General features: G+C 40.2%; 1 protein-coding gene across 6 annotated transcripts in view; it reads right to left on the bottom strand.

Annotated features, from left to right (window-relative positions):
• Window positions 1-19,955, bottom strand: part of BLTP3A (bridge-like lipid transfer protein family member 3A) — a 55,719-nt gene that overhangs the window by 14,049 nt on the left and 21,715 nt on the right. For 5 of the 6 annotated variants that reach the window (XM_031434891.2, XM_010994513.3, XM_064476403.1 and 2 more), the window contains 13 exons: window positions 16,150-16,312; window positions 16,010-16,048; window positions 15,211-15,302; window positions 11,003-11,192; window positions 10,559-10,699; window positions 9,943-10,113; window positions 9,075-9,267; window positions 4,238-4,324; window positions 3,533-3,703; window positions 3,006-3,145; window positions 2,470-2,611; window positions 2,011-2,204; window positions 341-1,797 (listed from right to left, as the gene is read on the bottom strand). In XM_031434891.2, coding sequence (XP_031290751.2) covers window positions 341-1,797; window positions 2,011-2,204; window positions 2,470-2,611; window positions 3,006-3,145; window positions 3,533-3,703; window positions 4,238-4,324; window positions 9,075-9,267; window positions 9,943-10,113; window positions 10,559-10,699; window positions 11,003-11,192; window positions 15,211-15,278 — 2,954 coding nt within the window. In that variant the 5' untranslated portion in view covers window positions 15,279-15,302; window positions 16,010-16,048; window positions 16,150-16,312. The remainder of the gene's footprint in view (window positions 1-340; window positions 1,798-2,010; window positions 2,205-2,469; window positions 2,612-3,005; window positions 3,146-3,532; window positions 3,704-4,237; window positions 4,325-9,074; window positions 9,268-9,942; window positions 10,114-10,558; window positions 10,700-11,002; window positions 11,193-15,210; window positions 15,303-16,009; window positions 16,049-16,149; window positions 16,313-19,955) is intronic. The other variant, XM_010994514.3, reaches the window with a different exon arrangement.

Below are 19,955 nucleotides of genomic sequence, written 5' to 3'. Positions count from 1 at the left end.
AGAACAGGCTAAGCTACATGGAGGCATGTGAAAATCCATGGAGTTTTGTGTTATTTTATTGCAATTTCTGGTTCTTCCCTTATCACAGAATTAGATATAGTCCTGAAAATAAAGTCTCTCTGATTGGTGTACCTATATCCTCTAAGTAGCCTGAAAGTTCCTCCACTGCCCTATGGGCAGCTCTGAAAACTAAAGGCTTTGCCACAATAAATAGGCCATTTTATACATGCTCCTGGACTACACGGTGCTTCCCAATTTAAAAGTACACACAGCAGAAGGCCTTGAGCCCAATGGCCATAACTAGGAGAAAGGTGAGTGAAGGAGGCAGAGAACCACTCACTTGGCTGGGGGAAGAGACAACATCTTGTGCATGGTGGAGGTCATTCGGTCTCTGCCCAGACAGAAGGCATCCTTAGTCAGGGACACAGCTTCCTTGGTGAGGTCCATGGTGGCATGTAGAGCCTCCTTGGTGGCATCCTTGGTCATGTGAATAGCACTTGACAATTCTCCCTCAATGTTCTTCAAGGGGATGAGCTCGCCCTGTCCATTCACAGTAGTATCCTTGCCACATGGGGGCTTCAATGCAGCTGGTGAGCTAGATGCTTGGGCTCTGCTCAGTCTCTTTGCCTGTAAGGAATCGACTGCCTCGTGGCTCTTCCCAGCCTCCAGCTGTGCAAGAGAATCTAAGTACTGCACTTCTCCATTGCTATGGAGAGGCAATGGTCTATCCTGGGATGCATCCAGATTGTCAATGCCACTATCCTCCAGAACCTTCTCAGGGCTTGCTGGGCTCTGTTCTGAGGAGGCATCAGACTTGAGCTCCCTATCCTCCGAAGGGGACAGCTCTGAATCTATGAGGCTGGTAGTATTTGAACCCTCAGAGTCCACTTCAACAGCCCCAGGGGCAGGATGCATGAGCAGAGCCACCTCAGCGCTAGGGAAGAGAACCCCAATGCAAGCTGTCTGGTCCTGCAGGGGAGACCCAGTCATGGCCTCTGTATCCTTAGTCAGCTGCTCCTGAAGACCCTGTAGCACCTCCTTCAGGCGGAGGAGAGCCAAGTACTGGTAGTGGTCAAGCCTCACGTGGACATGTGCAGGGGAGTGTACCAGCACGTGCACATCTGCGGCATCCTCCAGCTCTGCCAGAGACCCTTTGGTATCCACAGCACCGCTGCCTTCTTTCAGAATTTCCATGACTTCTGTAATGCCTGACAGGCTTTTCAAATCATGCTCAGTCTTTGACCTCTGACGGGATACTGTGTCAGGGGCAAGGGCCTCAGAATGGACAGGACTGCCAAAGCTGGCCGATGGTTTCAGCCTCCCTTCTGTGGCCAGAAGGAGCTTTCGTGCCTGGGCTTGCTGCCAGCGGAGGGGTAGGCAGGCCCAAATGGACAAGGGGAAGGGGGCCACGAAATTCAAGGTATGGCCTTTGAAGTTCTCTGTTCCCTCAAAGTCTAAGGAGATCTGGGTGAAGTAGATGGACCAGAGATCCTGGGATGCCTTAAGTCTCTGGGGAGGGAGGGTACTAGACTGAGGGGGGCAGGAATCCACCTGGAAGGCATGATGCAAAAAAAGCATGTGCAGAAGGCTAAAGCCACCTGGAACCTTGGGGAACTGAACATAACTGGAATGAAAGAACTCAGCAGCAGCAAAACCCCGGAAGAGACTTTGGAGGTCTGGACAGCTACAATATGGGGCATGACGTGTATTGGTGGCAGTCATGCCTGATACAGAGAAGACAAGGGCCTGGGGACGATGCAACCCAGCCTGTTCTCTCTTCTCCAGCGGGAAGCTCACCTTCAAAGAGAAAATGAAATGAAACCCAGTTCAGAATGGCCATCTGAGTTACCTCTGCAATCCACCATTAGTACACCCCTGAAAGACCATCTGGGCTGTAAAATCACTTTCCTTACTTCCATCAAATGGACAGAGCAGAGCCCTGGATTACAGCCATGGCAGAAATGCAGCTGTGGATGTCAATAGGGAACAAAATTCCTGCTCTCTCCCTACCTTCAACCAGAAGGCATCCAGTCGAATATCCAAGTGTTCATCTTTCTGGCTTGAATCCTCCAACTTGTAGATAGCTTTGAACTGCTCCAAGCTGCGGTATAAATCCAGGCAGAAGAGGTTTCCCCAGAGCAAGCTGACGGGATGCATAGTAAATGTCAGACCATTTAACTGAATGTAGAGATTGGGACAGGGAACTGGAAAGCAGAGAAAAACAGAATCACCATGTACAAAGTAGCAGCCCCACTCTTACTCACCAGTTAATATTCATTTTATTATCAAGAGAGCAAAGGTACATGTTTAAACAGGGCAGAGTTTTCAACAAAGGTGTGCTAAATTAACCCAAACACCTAAAACTCCTAAAAACAAATGAGAATATAAGCAGAGACCCAAAGGCTGACAAATGTGAAAAGCATGCACTAGTCAGTAAGAAATGACCAGTAAGACTTGTCAGATGCTTACCTGGAAGCTCCTGATTATCTGGGAAATAATACTCTGTGAACTCAATATGAATGGCAGAGACCTGAGTGGGGAGGTTGTGAAGTTTCCGACTGCAGGAAAGGAGTGTAGATGGCTTCTTACTTGGCTGTCCAGCTGTAGAAACCTGTGCAATCACAAGTTGCTGTTAGCATCTGTACGTCATCCAGAATAGAATTTCCTCAATTTCCTCTGAGGTAGGAGGATAAACCCTTTATGATTCTTCCAAAGTCTGTCACAGGGAGCAGAGTGGTTTTCACACATATTCTAGGCATACTCACACCTAATACTTTCTACAAGTTCATCTTTTCAGTGAAAGGTTTGTAGTGGGGTATTCAGAGGAAAGTCCCAAGCCCTGACATCAGCAGTCATGCTCAGAAAGAAACAGACCAAAGTGTCAAATCCACCTGGAAAGGAGGGAAACAGCCCCCTAATTCCACAACCTTGATCACATTTGTTGCCTTCCAAATGAACTGCTTACCCTTTTCCAACCCTATTTCCCTGTGTGCTGGGCTGCTTACCTGGTGGATGTCCAAGTCATCCACTCGTATTACCAAGCAGCTAGAACGTAAGCGATTCCATGCTGGAGGCCGAAAGACAGCCTGTCGACTCTGAGAGGGGCTTCTCTCAAGAGGGTTCTTTCGTGGACTAGAGAGAGAATCTGAATAAAAATAAGAAGTTGGGAAAGAGAATCAGATACATTCAAGTCTCTTTATTAATAGAATTTGGAAAGGAAAAACCCTAAGATCATTCATGCTATATGCAGGAAAGAGAGCTTAACACTGGCTAGCTCCCGGATGGAACTCAAAATTGTATTCTCCCCAAGACCAAGGCAACAGCCTACTGAATAGAGGTGATAACAACCTCTCTTCAATATTGCAGCTATCCCTGGAGACAAAGAGGACTCTGTAAAGAAAAAGGTCATGGATGTCTTTCCATGGAATAAAATTGGAATAATTAGCCAGTCCAGTGCTTTATCATCACTGGACATTCAAGGTAGATGTCAAGAGGCTAAGCAGTGGGAGTCCTCCAGCTACTCATAACCCACCTGCTTTCCTCCGGAAGGGAGAATCTACCCCCAGGTGCCAGGGTTGTTTCAGACCTGTCTCCTCATGCCACTTTTCCACTTTACTCTGAAATTCCATCACCAGCTTCTCAGCCCACTGGCCTCGGGTCTCCATGGCCTCACAGTGACGTACCCAATGTTTGCAGCTATCGCCTATGCAATAAAGAAGCAAAAAGACTTTAGTCCAAGATCATGATCCAATGTTACAATTTTTCTTTTCCATTGGTATAGTTCTCCATAGTTCAGAATCTGATCCTTCATCTGCAATCCAGAATTCTCTGGGATAAGTAAAATTATCTGGTGAGAGCACTCAAGTTCTTCTGAATTCCATATGTGATTTTTCCCTGAGGCTCCCTACAGACCAGCTGCTGACTGCTGCCATCTTTGACTAGGAACTACTAAGGAGGCTGTAAAACTAGCAGAAGTAAGGAGCAGAGCAGAGAATCAAAAGTAACATCTCAGCCACTGCCTCTCTCCTACCTCTTCTCATCGATGATAAAGAATCATTGATAGTGGACCCTGCAGGTTTCTAGAAGATGTCCTCTTGAAAAGGACTATTCCCAGCACCTCTCGGAGAACACGCTGCAGTCCCTGGCACCCTTCTACTGGGCAGCCAGGGATGAACTCAGGAATCTGCCCTCAAAATCTAGGTCACGTGAAAACTGCCCCCATTCAGAATTCTCCTACCTGCCCAGTGGAAGGGGTAATAGTCAAATGCCATCTTGCGGAAGGTAAGTTGCATTGCACCACCCATGAGTCTGTTTGTAGAGACACCTATAAAAGAAAAATAAAGGTGAACAGCAGCAGAAGAAACAAAGAAGCCCAAGCACCACTTGAAGCACTTAAAGTCCTCCTGAGGGTCAGCCCCAAGGCCTGGCTGATACACAAGTGCAGCTGAAAGGCCATGATGTCAGGTGATTTGCAAGGCTCGCTGAGTTGCAACAGTCAACGGACATGCTCTAAAAGATCCAAAGAAAAAAGGTGTATTCCATCGTCTCTGTAAATGGCTGCTAGATTTCCAGAAAGACAAAAGTAACTGCAAAACTCAGGATTCAGGAATTTCAGTCCTTGGTCTCCCACAGACACACTCTACAACCTTGATTCATTTGGTCTCCCCAAACCTAGCAATACTAGTTTTGCTGTCCTGCAGCACAACCCCTGGAGAAGCATTAGCCAAACTCCCCAAAAAACATGACCCATGTTGTTTCCTTTCATGTGCTGGCTAAAGCTAAAGCTGTGATATAAGACAGGATTACACACTGAAAATACAAAGAACCATGGAACACTAAGAACACTGCACTAACAAGGACATTATAAACATACAGAATAATGTAGGTAAATTGAAATTTTTTGCAGTGAATGAAATATTCTATTATTTATCTTGAATTTACATTCAGTTCTTCCTAAATGAATGAACTTTCCAAGTTTCTATCTTATCTCTCCAACTAGACTCTAGAACTGTAAAGATTTCTTCTACATGAGTATTGTCTGAACCACCCTGTTCTGAACTTCCATCGTATCCCTTCCATCCTGTTTCCGGGGTCGGGGGAAACACCATGGAATCCTCTAGCTGTAAGCTGGTACGACTATAGCCAGGCCTGTCATTTCCATCCAATCTAGATTTCACCACCCCAAGTTCTGGACTAATCACCATCCTACCAAGCAATACACCTACACCAGTGTTCCTGTTTCTCAACCTTTTTTTCATAATTACCACCTCTTAGGAGCCTGTTTAGATTTTTTTTTTCCTAATTGCCCCTTCTCCATGAAATTGTCATACCACAGATATATTGTATATCTTACGTATTATACGTCTGTCTGTGCTTTATACATAAAAAGAATATGAATAAAGCTTATTCCTTTTACTCAATGAAAGGTTAAGAAAGACTAAATAATTCTTTTAAGTTAAATGTTAAATTTTAAAATTTAAGCTATTAATATTTAACTTAACTTTGTAACTATATTTGCTGAGAAACTTTTAATGTAATTTATTTCTTATATAAATTATAATGTATTGAATCACATATACAAATCAGCAATTTATATAAATATATAATAGCAATATAATTAAATTTTAATTACTCAAAATTATTTTCCAGCAAAAGTAAAACAACTGAAAATTTTAATTAATTTCTTAAAATTATTTTTAACTTTTAACTTTTGTTTGATATGAGAAAGTAACTTTTATCTTAACTACCTGCTAGACATTCATTCAGATAGTGTCAATATTTTTTATTTTCGGCACTTAACTACTGACTTGTTGAATAACTTGCAGCATTAAATAATAAAATAGAAATTATTTTTTATTTAATCTTCAAAGTTCAAATCACAAAAGTACTGAGGATTAAATATAAACAACACTGACTGGATCGTCTATGGCAGACACTAGGCATGCGCAGACCACATCTCGCCATTTGACTTTTAGATCAAGCAACTGATTGGAAGTCCTCCAATCAATCACAGCCGTCTATTTGCCTTAGTTTATAGCCCTAATCTTCCATATATTTTGTGTATCTTTCATGAACTCAATATAAATGCTGCTCATGTGATACCCAAGAAAACTCAGTGAGAGAAATTAAATACTAAGGAATAAAATTTTGTTAGGTAGGGCTAAGTATTGTTATACCTAAGTTTTTTTTTCACCCCCACCCTTCACCAAAGAATATTTTCACTGTCCAGAATAAGCAAGCATCAAGACAGAAAGATCAGTGGTTGCTTAGGGCTGTGAAATGGGAAGTGGCAGCTAATGGGTACAAAGTTTCTTTTAGGGAATGACAAAAATGTTCTAAAATCAGATTGTAGTGATGATCACACAACCCTATGAAAATACTTAAAAACAATGAGTTGTATATTCTAAATGGGTGAATTGTCTGCTATGTGAATTATATCTCAATAAAGCTGTTTAATAGAAAGGAGTGAAATTTTACCTACTGTGGGGTGATATCATCCCAGTTGAAAATGCATGCCCTAGGCTACGGGAGGGAGAGGATTTCACAGTCATGCTCCCTCTATTGGATTTATTTGGAACTAAAAGAATAAACTAAACAGACTGAGCATATTAAAATAAGGTCTAGAACTGAAATCAAATACAATTACTAATTACCAACATATTTAATTACAAACACATAATAATATATGAGACATTAATAGTAAACAGTGTATATAAATGACTAATTAAAATTCTCCAGTGACCTGGTGGAAAGAGAACATAGCCTTATGAGAGATAAAGACAGTTTTGGCTCACAGCCCTTATCCTGAGAGAAACAGTTAAAAAGAGGCAGAAGAAACTCTTTTCCCTATCAGTCACCAGGCTCTGCCCCAGAAGCCTGAAGTATCAGCTGCTCCACTTTGATTTTAAGAGACAGTGTTGCTCCATTTCAAGCCAAACTGTCCCCAACAACCCACCAACTTCCAAATAATTTCACCTCCAATAACAAGGGAAAGATGAGCATGTTAGTCAGGGGCCCCAACATCCAGGCTATAGTGTCCCGTAGTGAAAAAGCAGGTAGATGCAGCCTTCAAGGAGTCTGCACTGTCCAAAAGAACTTTCTGTGATGATGGACATCTTCTATGGTCCACAGATTATAATGAGAACTTGAAATGTGGCTGATGCAAATAAGGAACTGAATTTTTTATTCTACTTAATTTTAATTTAAATAGCTACATGTGGCTATTGGCTACCATGTTGGACAGAGAGTTCCAGAGCAACACTATCCAAAAGAAATATGTAAGCCACATATGTAATTTTAAATTTTCTAGTAGTTACATGAAAAAAAATTTTAAGTGAAACTAATTTTAATACTAAACATTGTTTAAACACAATATACCCAAAATATATCATTTCAACATGTAATCATATGAAAATGATTACCAAGATATTTCACACTCTTTTTTTGTACTATACCTTTTAAGTCCCATGTATATATTACACTTACATCCCATCTCAATTTGAATCAGCCAACATTTCAAGTGTCCAATAGTCATATGTGGCTAGTGGCTGCCATGTTGGACAGAACAACTCCAGAGAATCTTACAGCCCTTTCTATAATACCTAGTTCTCCCTTCCCCGTTCTTCCCAAATCCAACTGGAAGAGTCAAAGTCACAAGAACTCTTTGTGTTCCTTGCCCCTTCACAGAGTCATACACTACACCTGGGTATGGCAGGCTGGGAGTTATCCCCTATCTAAAAATATCTCATCCAAACCTACCTTAAATTCCACCAAGTAGATTAATTTAGCTTATAGGGGCTTCAGAGAAGGCCAGTCATTCACATCTTAGTGTGGATTACGGGACCCTGCCACATGAAGAGAATAGTGCTACAAAGCCCACATCAAGCAAGATGAAACTCTTAATAATGTATTCTTAATAAAGATTTCTGAAAGGATTAAAAAAAACCCTGAAATTCTTTATAGAAATACTTGGGAGAAAAAAACCAAACAAAACAATAATTTGTTCTAGCAGAGAAATTCTAGAATGAGTGGATGGCAAACCAGTGAGCAATTTATTTCTAGTGGTGACAAAAGCAATCTTTACACTGTCACTGGTCCTTTCAGCTCCTTCATATTGGGAGTAGAGAGGGGCTGAAGTCACTTCAAGACAAGGCATAGAAAGGTAAGAGAGGCAATAGTGTTCAGTACCTCAGGAAGAAAAAATAGTAGGTTCCCCCAAGGAAAATGAGCCTGGGTCTCATTAAGAGGCAAACATAACCTTCAGAGAGGATAAAGCAGCAAGAGAACAATATGACAGCATCTAAAACCAAGAGCTGATAGCAAAGGGGAGCAGAGACAGAACAAAGAGAATTGAAGGAACAGGCAGAGAAATAATAATACCAAATATTTGCCTATGATTAAGGTCCTCTAAATTCAGTATTTCATTTGAGCCTGATAACAATCTGAGGTAAATGAGTAAGATATAATTTAACTCGAGTTCATAAATGAAGAAACTCAGAGAGATGAAGCGATTCCCCTAAGGCTCATGAAGGAAAGAAATGAGTTGATTACTTTTTCATCTTGAATAAATGTATATGTAATACCAATTCCTCTAATGAACAAAAAGGTATGAGAAGAACACAGCACAACCTCTCTACATGGGAAGAACACATTCACACATAATAACTATTTAAACTCAATCAAAAATCTGAAAATTCTGAGGTTTCCTATGGTTGAATTTACTCTCCTAAAAGCTGACACCAGTGGACAGCATTGTCTACAGGACATTGGGAAGAAAAAATATATATACCCTGCTTGGGCTCTACCCCTGAAGACTCTCATTTAGTGGAGTCTGGGAAGAGTCCCAGCGCCTGTAATTTACTAAGTATCACAGCTGGTTTTGCTGCACCCTAAGGGCTGAAGAGCACTAACAGAGAGCTGCCACAGGAGTGCTGCGGCCCAAGGAAGGCCTGTGATTAAGGGAAGCCGACCAAAATATGCCACAAGTCTTGCAAAGAGCCTTCCATCCCCAAGCTTTGCTCAGAGCCGAAGGCAGTGATGGACCACCCGGCCCAGGCTCAGGCCTCACGGGGTACCTGGCTCTCGGGGCTGGCTATCATCACAAATGTGCAGGTCCAGGCGGGAGATGAGGAGATGGTAAGAGGACTCTTTCACGTCAAATTTCTCAAAGTACTGGCTGAGGCGGCTGCTGTTGCTGTTGCTGCTGCCCTGGCTGCCACCAAACGCATGGGCCCAGGACTGCTGGGCACTGGGAGCGGGCGGGGTGATCTACATGTGACAGAGAGAAAAACAGGAAGTCCAGGCCCAGAGAGCTTCCCTGCTGGCTTTCTTTAAGCTTCAGTTCAGCCTGAAGAAAACCACAATTTGATAAGATGTCCCTTCCCTCTCATAATTCTTCACCTGGGTTTTAAGTCTGTTCCACCTAAATAGCCCAAGCTCCAAAAAGCCTAATTATAACTAGTCTAATGACTCTTGAGTGCTGTTCTGAGATTTGAATTGCCTTCTAAGCTCTCACTCCCCAGGACCTAGCTGACTGATGCTAAAACACCTCCTCCAGGAATTCTTCCCTAAATGTCTACTTTCAGCCTGATAGTTGGATGCCTCTTCTTTGTGCTCTCATGCCACAGTGTTTATCTCTATTACAGCGCTTATCACACCATACTAACTTGTTTATGCTCCATATTTTAAGGCACTGAGAACTCCAAAGACAGGAACACGAGGCTTTCCAACGACTTGTACTGTATACCTAACACACTAGAGGCACCCAATAAACAAAATAAATGAATAAATCAGAGGTACAGGCAAAGCATATGCACATCCAGAAGTGAATGACAAATTCCCCAAATAAACCTAATAAAGTCTAGACCCTACCTATGTTGGTATGAATTTGGTCTGGCCTACCATCTCCCCACTCCCACCAAGGGTATCTATTTTGCCTCTAACCTGTACAGGTTCAGGGGCCAGGCTCTTTCTCTGCTGGGCTGACTTCTCCACGGCTTCACTCAGCGACTCTGCATATTTCATCATAGCCTTGAGCTGCGAGTCAGTTAGCACCCAGAGCAGGTCATCCAACAGGAACATCAGCTTGGAGGCTACCACATTGCAATCTTTGGTCTGAAGGGGCCACACAGAACACATGGTTCAACATCTGGTACCATTCCAACTCCTCAAACTGACCACTGCCCAATCAGTTTCAGAGATGGCTTTTTAATCCCCAGTACATGAAAGGAAAGTATCAAGCACCTTGGAGAGTCAATATCTTACAAAGTCTCTAAAGTTCTCTGTGATTAACAAGAAGCAGCAGTAGTCAACGGCCAGGTGTCTATGTCAGTGTCCCTATATATGTCAGGGTAAAAAGTGTGTTTTCCAAAATTAAAATGCCAGGGAGGTAGAAATGTTCTCTCATTGGTGGATACAGTGCAACACTGAACTGTGGGTCCTCCCCTTTCAAATGTCATTCCAGGAGCCAATAACATTAAAAAAAGAGGAAATACCAACTCCCAGGCTGTCTAGAAAAATAAAAGATGGAAGTTTTCATGAGGACAGAGAACACACTCACTCTCCTCTTCAGGGCTATTTGGATCCTGCCTTGGTTGGTAATAAGTCTCAGTGGAGTGGTGACTGGGTCCTGATCACCATTGTCTGTAGCATATGCCTCAATTCGAAGTGTTTGCCAAGTTATTTCCTTAAATGTTAAAACCTAGAAGGAGAGAAGGTAAAATGCCTTAATTCTGTGGATGAAATTAACCAAGAGGCAAGGGGAAAAGACTGGCAAGGCAGAGACTCCCACCATTCTCAGGAGGGCTCCTACCCACAAAAGGCAGTGGATCAGAGATTCATAACCAAGGAAAGGATGTAACAGTAACACTGGATAGAAGGGATTCTTGGGTTCCCAGGAATGGGGAGCATTTGAGGAAATCTCCAAAAGAGGAATGATATCCTTTAAGAATCAGCCTCACTTTGAAACCCCTGTTTTTCCCTTTTGCAATGCCAGGGTTGTCACCTCTCCTCGGCGGGGGTCAGTGATGCGGGTGAGGCGAAGGTCACTCTGCTGCCAGTTGGGGTTGACGCTATAGCCCTGGAGCTGCCACAATTCAAAAGAAGCGTGGAAGGCCTTGGAGTGAATCTTGATGGTAATGGAATTGACGATGATGAACATCCCCTCCACCACCTTCTCGGCAAAGCCATACTCACTATGACACACAAGGTAGACCAATGTTCAGAATCATGTGAGACTTTATGAACACTCTTTATACTAGAAGACATCACACAAGACTCTTAACAATGCCTGTCTTTGGGTACTAGATCTGTGGATAATTATTTTTTTCTTTATTTCTCTCCTCCCATTTCTACCTTCTTATATTTTGTAAATTTCTAAAATATTTTACAATGATGCTGTACTCTTTTTAATGGGATTTTTTTAAAAGGATAGAATAAAAGAAAGGGTTGACCTGGAAACAATCTCCCTTCTGTTAGAAGGAATAAGTTGAATAAATTCACAGTCCACAAACTACACAAGTACATATCTGAATATTGTCTGTGAAGGGAGATTTAACTACAGAAAGGAAACACTAGGTTTGTATAACATCTTCAGAGGCAGAGCAAAGGCAGTGGAAAGAGAAAAGAAGTACAGCCAGGTGAGCATGACGTTTAATACTGTGAAATCCAGTCAAGAACAGCCCCACCTCTACTCTGTCAAATAGATCCCAAAGAGCACAGCTGTACTTCACAGTGAGAGGTCAGAAATGGCAAGGAGAGGAATGAAGGCCATCTTAAAGTCCTTCTGGATGTGAGAAATATAGACATTCTTGATGTGTAGGTGAAATCAGTTCTCACTGCAAGTAAAAAGGTGGTCTAGGAATTACAAGCTAAAAAAATACATATATATATGTGTGTGTGTGTGTATCTTTGCAATTTATATCACAAAGTGCTAATATCTCTAATGTATAAAGAGTTTCAAAAAACTGAGAAGAAAAAGACCAAGAGTTCAATAAAAATGTCAGTATCCCTATATATGTCAGGTAAAAAGTGTGTTTTCCAAAATTAAAATGCCAGGGAGGTAGAAATGTTCTCTCATTGGTGGATACAGTGCACAAAGTAGGGACAGTTAACAGAAAAATAAATGCACGTAGATATTAAACATAAAATGATGTTCAACCTTATTCATATGTATCAAAACTACACTGAGAGACATTTGACTTAGGACAAAAGTGACAGTGCAGTATGGAAAAGATTGGATTTTTTTGCTTTTAATATTTATTTGACATGTCAAAACTCCAATTTTCCATATAATAGCTTTGAAGTGAGACTATTAATTTATATGCTGGTTTATTTACTGCAGATTTCTCCCATATGGAGATTAGTAAAGATTATATCTAGTTTTGTTTATAGTCTTATTTCGTATTATTTTCTTGCAATGAGTAGATGATGAAAAAAACATTAAATTATATATGTATATTCAATTTAAGAAACATGACATACAGCACTTTATAAAACTTTCACCACAAAATTTAAAAAAATAAGTTATATCCCATATCAAGAAAAACTGAAAGAAAATGAAATGTGTCCAGAAGAAGATAATTGTTGAGGTACCTCAAGGGTAAAATTTTTTTGGATGATTCTTTTTAATTGACATACAGTCAGTTTACAATATTGTGTCAATTTCTGATGTACAGCATAATGTTCCAGTCATACATATACATACATATATATTCCTTTTCATATTCTTTTTCATTATGGGTTACTACAAGACATTGAATATATTTCCCTGTACTATACAATAGAAACATTGTTTATCTATTTTATATATAGTAGTTAGTATCTGAAAATCTCAAACTCCCAGTTTATCTCTTCCCATCCCTTTTCTCCCATGGTAACCATAAGTTTGTTTTCTATGTCTGTGAGTATGAAAAGACTGTATTTTCAAATGGCACATGGTCAATTTGAGGATATCCATGAAGAGAAAAAATAATATTAACCTCTATCTTACATCAAACAAACAAACAAAAAGTTTCAAGATTGATTGTAAAATAACACAACATTGTAAGTAAACTAAACTTCAATTAAAGAAAAAGATTTATTGTAGATCTAAATGTGAAAGGTCAAATAATAAAGCTAGAAGAATAAAGTTAGAAAAAAACATAGAATATCTTCACACCTTAGGATAGGAAAAGATTCCTTAAACAAAACACAAAAAGTGCTAACCATAAAGGGAAAAATAGATATACAGGACTACACTAGAATAAATAATTTTGGATTAACAAAAAACCAACATTAAGAGTGAAAGTGAATCCATAGAGTAGAAGATATTTGTAATACATGTATGTAACCAAGGACTTGTTTCCAGAATATATAAAGAACTTCTACAAATTAATGATAAAAAGACAAATAATCCAAAAGATAAATGGGAAAAATACATCAATGCTTTGTGAAAGAGGATATCCAAAATTCTAATAAACCAATCATCAAAAAATGCAAATTAAAATCATAATGTGATGGGGGAGGATATAGCTCAGTGGTAGAATGTGTGCCTAGCATGCACAAGGTCCTGGGTTCAATCTCCAGTACCTCCACCAATTACCTCCCTACCACACACACAAAAATCATAATGTGATACAAGTATATACCTACTGGGTGGCTAGAGTAAAAAAAGAGACAATACTAAATGCTAGCAACAGGAACTCTTATGCATTGCTAGTGGAGAAGGTGGTACAAGCACTCCGGAAAACTGTCTAGCAGTATATACTAAAGCAGAACATATGCACAGCCTATGACCCTGCTAGATAAACATAAAACAGAAATGTGTACATATGTTCACCAAGAGTTATGTACAAGAATGCTCATAGCAGCACTGTTCTTTTTTCTTACATATTTTAATTTACATACAGAAAAGTTCATTCTTTGTGGTGTACATGTCTAGGGTTTTGACAAACGCACAGAGTCAGCACAGTCATGTTAGAGAACAGTTCCACATAACAACATTATACTTAATAGCCAGAAACTAGAAATAAACCAAATGGCCATCTACAACAGAATGGATAATTGTGGCATATAATGGAATAATATACAGTTATGAGGATGAATAAACTATAACTACATGTAGCAATCCAGATGACTTTTACAAACATATTGAGCTAACATAGGTAGAGACAGAATACGACATACTATGTGATTACATTTGCATAACTTTAAAAATAGGGAAAACAAATGTATGGTGTTAAAAATCAGGATAAAAATTATCCTTAAGGGTAGGTATGACTAGGAAGAACACAAAAGGCTTATGGGATTCTGGAAGTAGTCTGTGTCTTGATGTGTTAACAATGTAAAGAATCACTAAGCTACACATTTATGATTTGTACACTTCAATATAACTTACCAAAAAACTACACTGAAATACCATGCAGCATCTATTAGATTAGGCAAAACTCTTAAAGTCTGACAATATTCTCAACTGGCAAGGCTCTGGGAAAACAAGAACTCTTAAAACATTGCTGATAGAGGCACAAAATCATAAAATCCTTAAGGAGAGGAATTTAGCAATGTCTATCAAAATTACACATGCATTTGCCCTTTGACCCAGCAGTCACACTTTCAGGAATCTATTCCAAAATACGCTAGCAAAAAAGGGGAAACAAATCAACTGTCCATCAACTGATGAATGGATAAATAAAATGTGGTATACCCACACAACAGAATATTATTCAGCCATAAAAGGAATAGAGCACTGATATGTGCTATAACATAGCAAAACATGCTAAGTGAAAGACACCAATCAGAAAAGACCATGTAACATATGATTCCACTTCTATGGAATGATTAGAAAATACACAGAAAGTAGATTTAGATGATATTAAGGAATTCCTACTAATTCTGTTAATTGTGATGATAGTATTGTGGAGCTTTTTTCCTTTCTTCTCAATCCTTCTCTGTTAAAGACACATAAATAGAAGTATTTACAGATGGAATCATATGGTATCTGGGATTTGCTTTCAAGTACTATACACATACACAAAGTGGCAGAAGAAAGTTAGAAAATGGTTAAATGTTGATAAATGTAGAAGTCAGATCTTGGGTGCATGGGAGTTTATTATACTATTCTCTCTACTTTGGTGTATGTTTAAAGCTTCCATAATAAAAAGCTTTAATATTTTAACCAAAAGGTGATCTGGACCAGCTAATATGCTAGAAATAACAGGATCCAAAGTAACTAACCTCTGTCCTGAAGCAAGGGCAATGGGAGACTGTCCATTGGGAGGCCGAGGTTCCTCACATGTCTTCATCTCCACCTCTACCTTATCCAGACACTGAAATGAAAGCCATGGAGAGCTGAGCATCTGCACAAAAACCCACACAACACAGTCTGTGTTATATTCATCTCTGGGGTCCAATACCTAGTTGAGTGCTGTGCCCACAGTGGGCAGACAATAAACGTTTGTCGACTGAATGAATTAACAAACTGAAGTGCAAAGAGAGGCTTCGTCTGCCCTCTTCTATTTCCAACAACAGCAGAACTCCATGACAAGCATGGGATCAGCTCACATCAGAAAATGAAAACAAAAATCCAAGTTACAGAGATATTACTATTCCTGGGGATTCCGGTGTTTCAGATAAAGATATGTATCAATCAGTTCCTAAAAGGCTTTCAGCTGATAATCACCTAACAGTCAACATGAACTAACCTAATTTTCCCTCTGTCAAGAATCCAGAGGAAACATAAAGGTAGAACCTGGGCAGCAAAACTTGTTATAAAAACAAAACAAAACAAACAAAACCAACTCAGGATTCCTGGGTCTTGTGTCTCAGTGCTCATTGCTCTACTGCACAGTAGTTTCAGAAAAAGCTCAGACAATATTCACTGTGTCTCAGAGAGACACTCACAAGTCAGACAAAAGTACCCACACTCCCAAAAAGGATGGCCTATCAGGACTCCTCCCCTCCTTCTCTCAGATCTTTTAAAACTGTAACCGCCTCCATCCCCATTCAATTACTTGCAATCAAGAAAGACCATTACCAAGCAAATAGGATGTGTCTTCAGCTTTGTCCACTGGATCTGAAATAGGAAAGCAAAGACTCAGGGCTGTGGGAGCCACCCCACAAAAAGGCAGGCCTGCTGGCCAAAGAGAGCAACAAGACCCTGACCCCCATTCTCACCCGGATGGAGGCCCTGTTGCAGTAGACCCGAGTGATGGCTAACCAGGTGGGAAGCTCCAGCACATTCTGTAGAACCTCTTCATCTAGCTCCAGGTTGGTCAGCTGACCCTCCCCTTTCAGGGTGCTCAAATTGATTTTGTCCGGTGAAAGATTCTTAGTGAACCTGAAAAGAGTGGTGATAAGAAGCTATTATATCCATGGAAATCTGCAAATGGTTATTACAGCCAATAACACTTCTCAATTTGGAAGAAAGAGCAAGCTAAAGAACAAATGTTGACTAATGACCACACTATCTCTATGTCATGTAAGATGTTAGGTGAAACATATCATTGTCACGAATGTGTCATCTTTCTACTCTAGAACCTATGAAGGGGATTCTGGAGAAATGGCTATAGCAGCGGTAACATAGCTTTTGGTATTTCTGAATCCCCACATAAAGACAGAGCAACTAGATAACAACTAAAAAACTCACGGATAACATTTAACACAAAACCAGAAGATAAAGCACCCTCATAAACCCCCTTATACAAGCAGGAGAGGAAAAAACATCAACATCCACAAGACAAGCAGCTGCACAGATCAGTGGAGGAAAACAATAGGGCATCTGTCGGACCAGAGAACAGAATAACCCCAAGATAACCAAGTACTAAATGAAAAGCGATGCGGGCCAATCTGAGAATAGCAACTGAAACTGAAGGGGCCTTGTCCCAAAGGAGCTGAAGCAGTCTAACCCTATAAACTCATGAAACTAACCAAGGCTCCTTCCTAGGACAGGGTCCCCACATCGAGAAGAAACTGCTAGGCGAGGAATCCAAACTGAGTAAGACAGAAATGAAGAAAAGAGATGGTCCAAATAAAAGTGAGACAGGGTGGAGAGGGCAACAGACCAGGACACCTCACAAAGCAAGTTGTTACATTTTTTTTTTAACACTCTTTGAAACAGAAGAGGAAGCTCTATGAAGTTAGAACATAAAACAGTAACAGGCTAATTATCAGCTTAAGTAGGATAAAGTGAAACTCCAGACCCTTACACATACCTTTACTGATGTGATAAAAGAACATACAACCACCCATAGTCTTGCCAAAGGGACTGAACCTGAATCTCATCATGCTACTGAGTCTAGCTGCTAACCTGCAGGAAACACAGAAGACTGAGGAAAACTGCTGAACTGCACCATAAGTAAGCAATCAGCAAAATCCAGACCACAGGAAACTACAGATCAAGTGGCTTGGACAAAAACAATTCACACAGGCAGTCTTCTCACTATTCCACATGCACTGTCCCCAGTCTCTGCTCATGTGCTCTCGCCACCCACTCCTTTCCCTAGAACATCCCTTTCATGAGTTGCCATTCAAGGCCCAGCTCAAGACTTCTTATCCAGGCTTTCTTTCCCTAACTGCTGCAACTCATATTAAACTCTTTCCTTCTATATCGCTGGAATCTGTAACACACATTTAGGTCATGATCACAGAGGACCTTAGGATGTTCTTTAATTCTCGCATGTGTAACCATCCCTATGCAATTAGATGTTAAGCCAGCTTTAGGTGAGGGCTTAGTCTTAGCCAACCTTCCTAATCAAAACAGTTACCTGACAGAATGCTGGGCCTACATACCTCTTAGCTACCTGCCCTACTGACTGACTACTGCCAGCTCCCTTCTCTCATCTTTCTGGCTGGATCAATTTAATAAGGCCAGTTCCTTATAGCCTTACCCTCTCTCCTACATGACAAATTGTCTAGATGAATCTCATCCCTGTAATTTCCCACTGTTGCCTCTAAGTCACTATTTTCTACCCCAAGAATGAATTATATTTCTTCTTCCATCCATAACTACACTTAGCTCTTATACATACTAGATGCTAATAGCTGACTTTAGAGCTATATGTTGTTTACCAATTTTTATTTTTTCACACATATCCTTTCCTTTTACTGAGCATTTTCAGTGTTGTTGTTTTTAACTGGACCATAAGATCATGGCGTGCAAGAGCTTTAACCTTACAAATTTTTTCTACAGCGGCTAACACGTACTATGTAAAAAGGCTCTGTAACAATTTTTAAATGAGAGTAAAAATTTCAGAAGCTTATAAATATATAAAATAATACTGTATAATATTAAGTGATACATAGGAATGCACTGTCATGATAACAACAAACTCAGGAAGCACTTACCTGTAGGACTACGGGAGGGGCCTACAGAAGCTTCACCTGTATGAACTACGCTTATTTCTTATGTTGGGAGGTGACCATGTAACTGTTCATTATATTAGTCTCTATACCTTTTTGGATGGCAAATATTTCATAATAAATCTAAGATTTCTATCAATTATCTATTGTATATACTTACTGTTGGGAGAGTTACTACTCCATGGCTCTCTTATACTCCTACATGTCTAGGTAGGTAAGAAAAACACAAAACACATGACCCTGACCACTCCTTACCCAGGTCACTTCGCAGGATTGTGTTTGCCTAGAGGAGCTTTGAAGGATGAAGACCTTTGAAGGATGTCCCGCCAGGACAAAGAGCAGGCTTGCTTACAACTTACTATAAAAGCAATGGATTCCCCAAGCTCAATGTTCCACTCCGGTTAACACATGGACAGGCATTCACCTGGGCCCATTCATATCACTCCCATGGGACTTGTGGGGGTAAAGGGAACTAATGCAAACCTCTGTTTATGATTCTTGCTGGGCTATGAGTAACAAAATCCTTTGTCTGACCCAGGAGTCTCATTTTCTGCCAGCATCCATGAAATGCAGCAGGCTAATTATTAGCTTCTAAATAGGGTGTACTAAAATCCCAGACCCTTACTCATACTTTTACTGATTTTAATTCATAAAAAAATTAATCAGCATTTACTTAGTATGAACCAATTTTATTCTCTGGAAAAAAAAAAAGTTTTCTATAACGGCTCCTATTCTCTAAAAACTAACTTGCCACAGAGGGAAAGAAAAATCCTCTTGTCCTGCAAAGAATGGACACCTACAAGGAAACAGGACTGGATATGAAAGAAAAAAAAAGAACACCTTAAACACTTCTACTACAAAAAACAACAAAAACAATAACTGAAAGTAAAGGAAGATACAGTGCATACTCCTGAGGAACTTACAGGAAACCCCTGAAGGAACGAAAGGAAAGAAGAAAACAGAATTCAATGTTATTAGTTAACACTAGGTATCGGCAGGCTTTCTTTTTCAAGCTCCTTATGTATTTATATAAGCTATTACAATTATTTCCTCCCAGCAACCCTTTCTCTACTTATAAGTATTCAGGGAAGCCACATGAGCTCAGAAATTGGGGTGGGATATGTTTCAGAAGTATTAAAGATAATAATTTCTGAAGACATAAAATGAGTTTTGAGGACTGTATGTCTCCTCTCCTCTGCACAGATTCTGATTAAGACTCCACGTCCCACCTCAGCTGAGAGTCATGGTAGCAGTGAGACATTGTCAGAGATGGGAGTAAGGATCCCTTTAAAATGCAGGAGCAGGGAGAAGAGGTTGAGAATCACTAAGATAAGCTACTTTTCCTTACGATAAAAAGCTATTTTGGAGAAAAGAAAGCGATAGGGATTTTTTAAAGTATGTTTCACTCTGAAAAAAGAGGAACATACTTCAAGCAAAATGAAACAAACACAGTCAAGAGTAAGTTACACTTGGGGGAAAGATATAGCTCATGCTTAGCATACACAAGGTCCTGGGTTTAAGCCCCAGTATCGCCTCTAAAAATAAAATAAGTAAACCTAATTACCTCCCCCTCCCAAAAAAAAGAGTAAGTTACACTGCTTATTAGCACTAACATTCTCTGA

The sequence above is a fragment of the Camelus dromedarius genome, chromosome 19 (genome assembly GCF_036321535.1).
Source record: "Camelus dromedarius isolate mCamDro1 chromosome 19, mCamDro1.pat, whole genome shotgun sequence".
Lineage (NCBI taxonomy): Eukaryota > Metazoa > Chordata > Mammalia > Artiodactyla > Camelidae > Camelus > Camelus dromedarius.
This window is presented reverse-complemented; position numbering and strand designations above follow the sequence as displayed.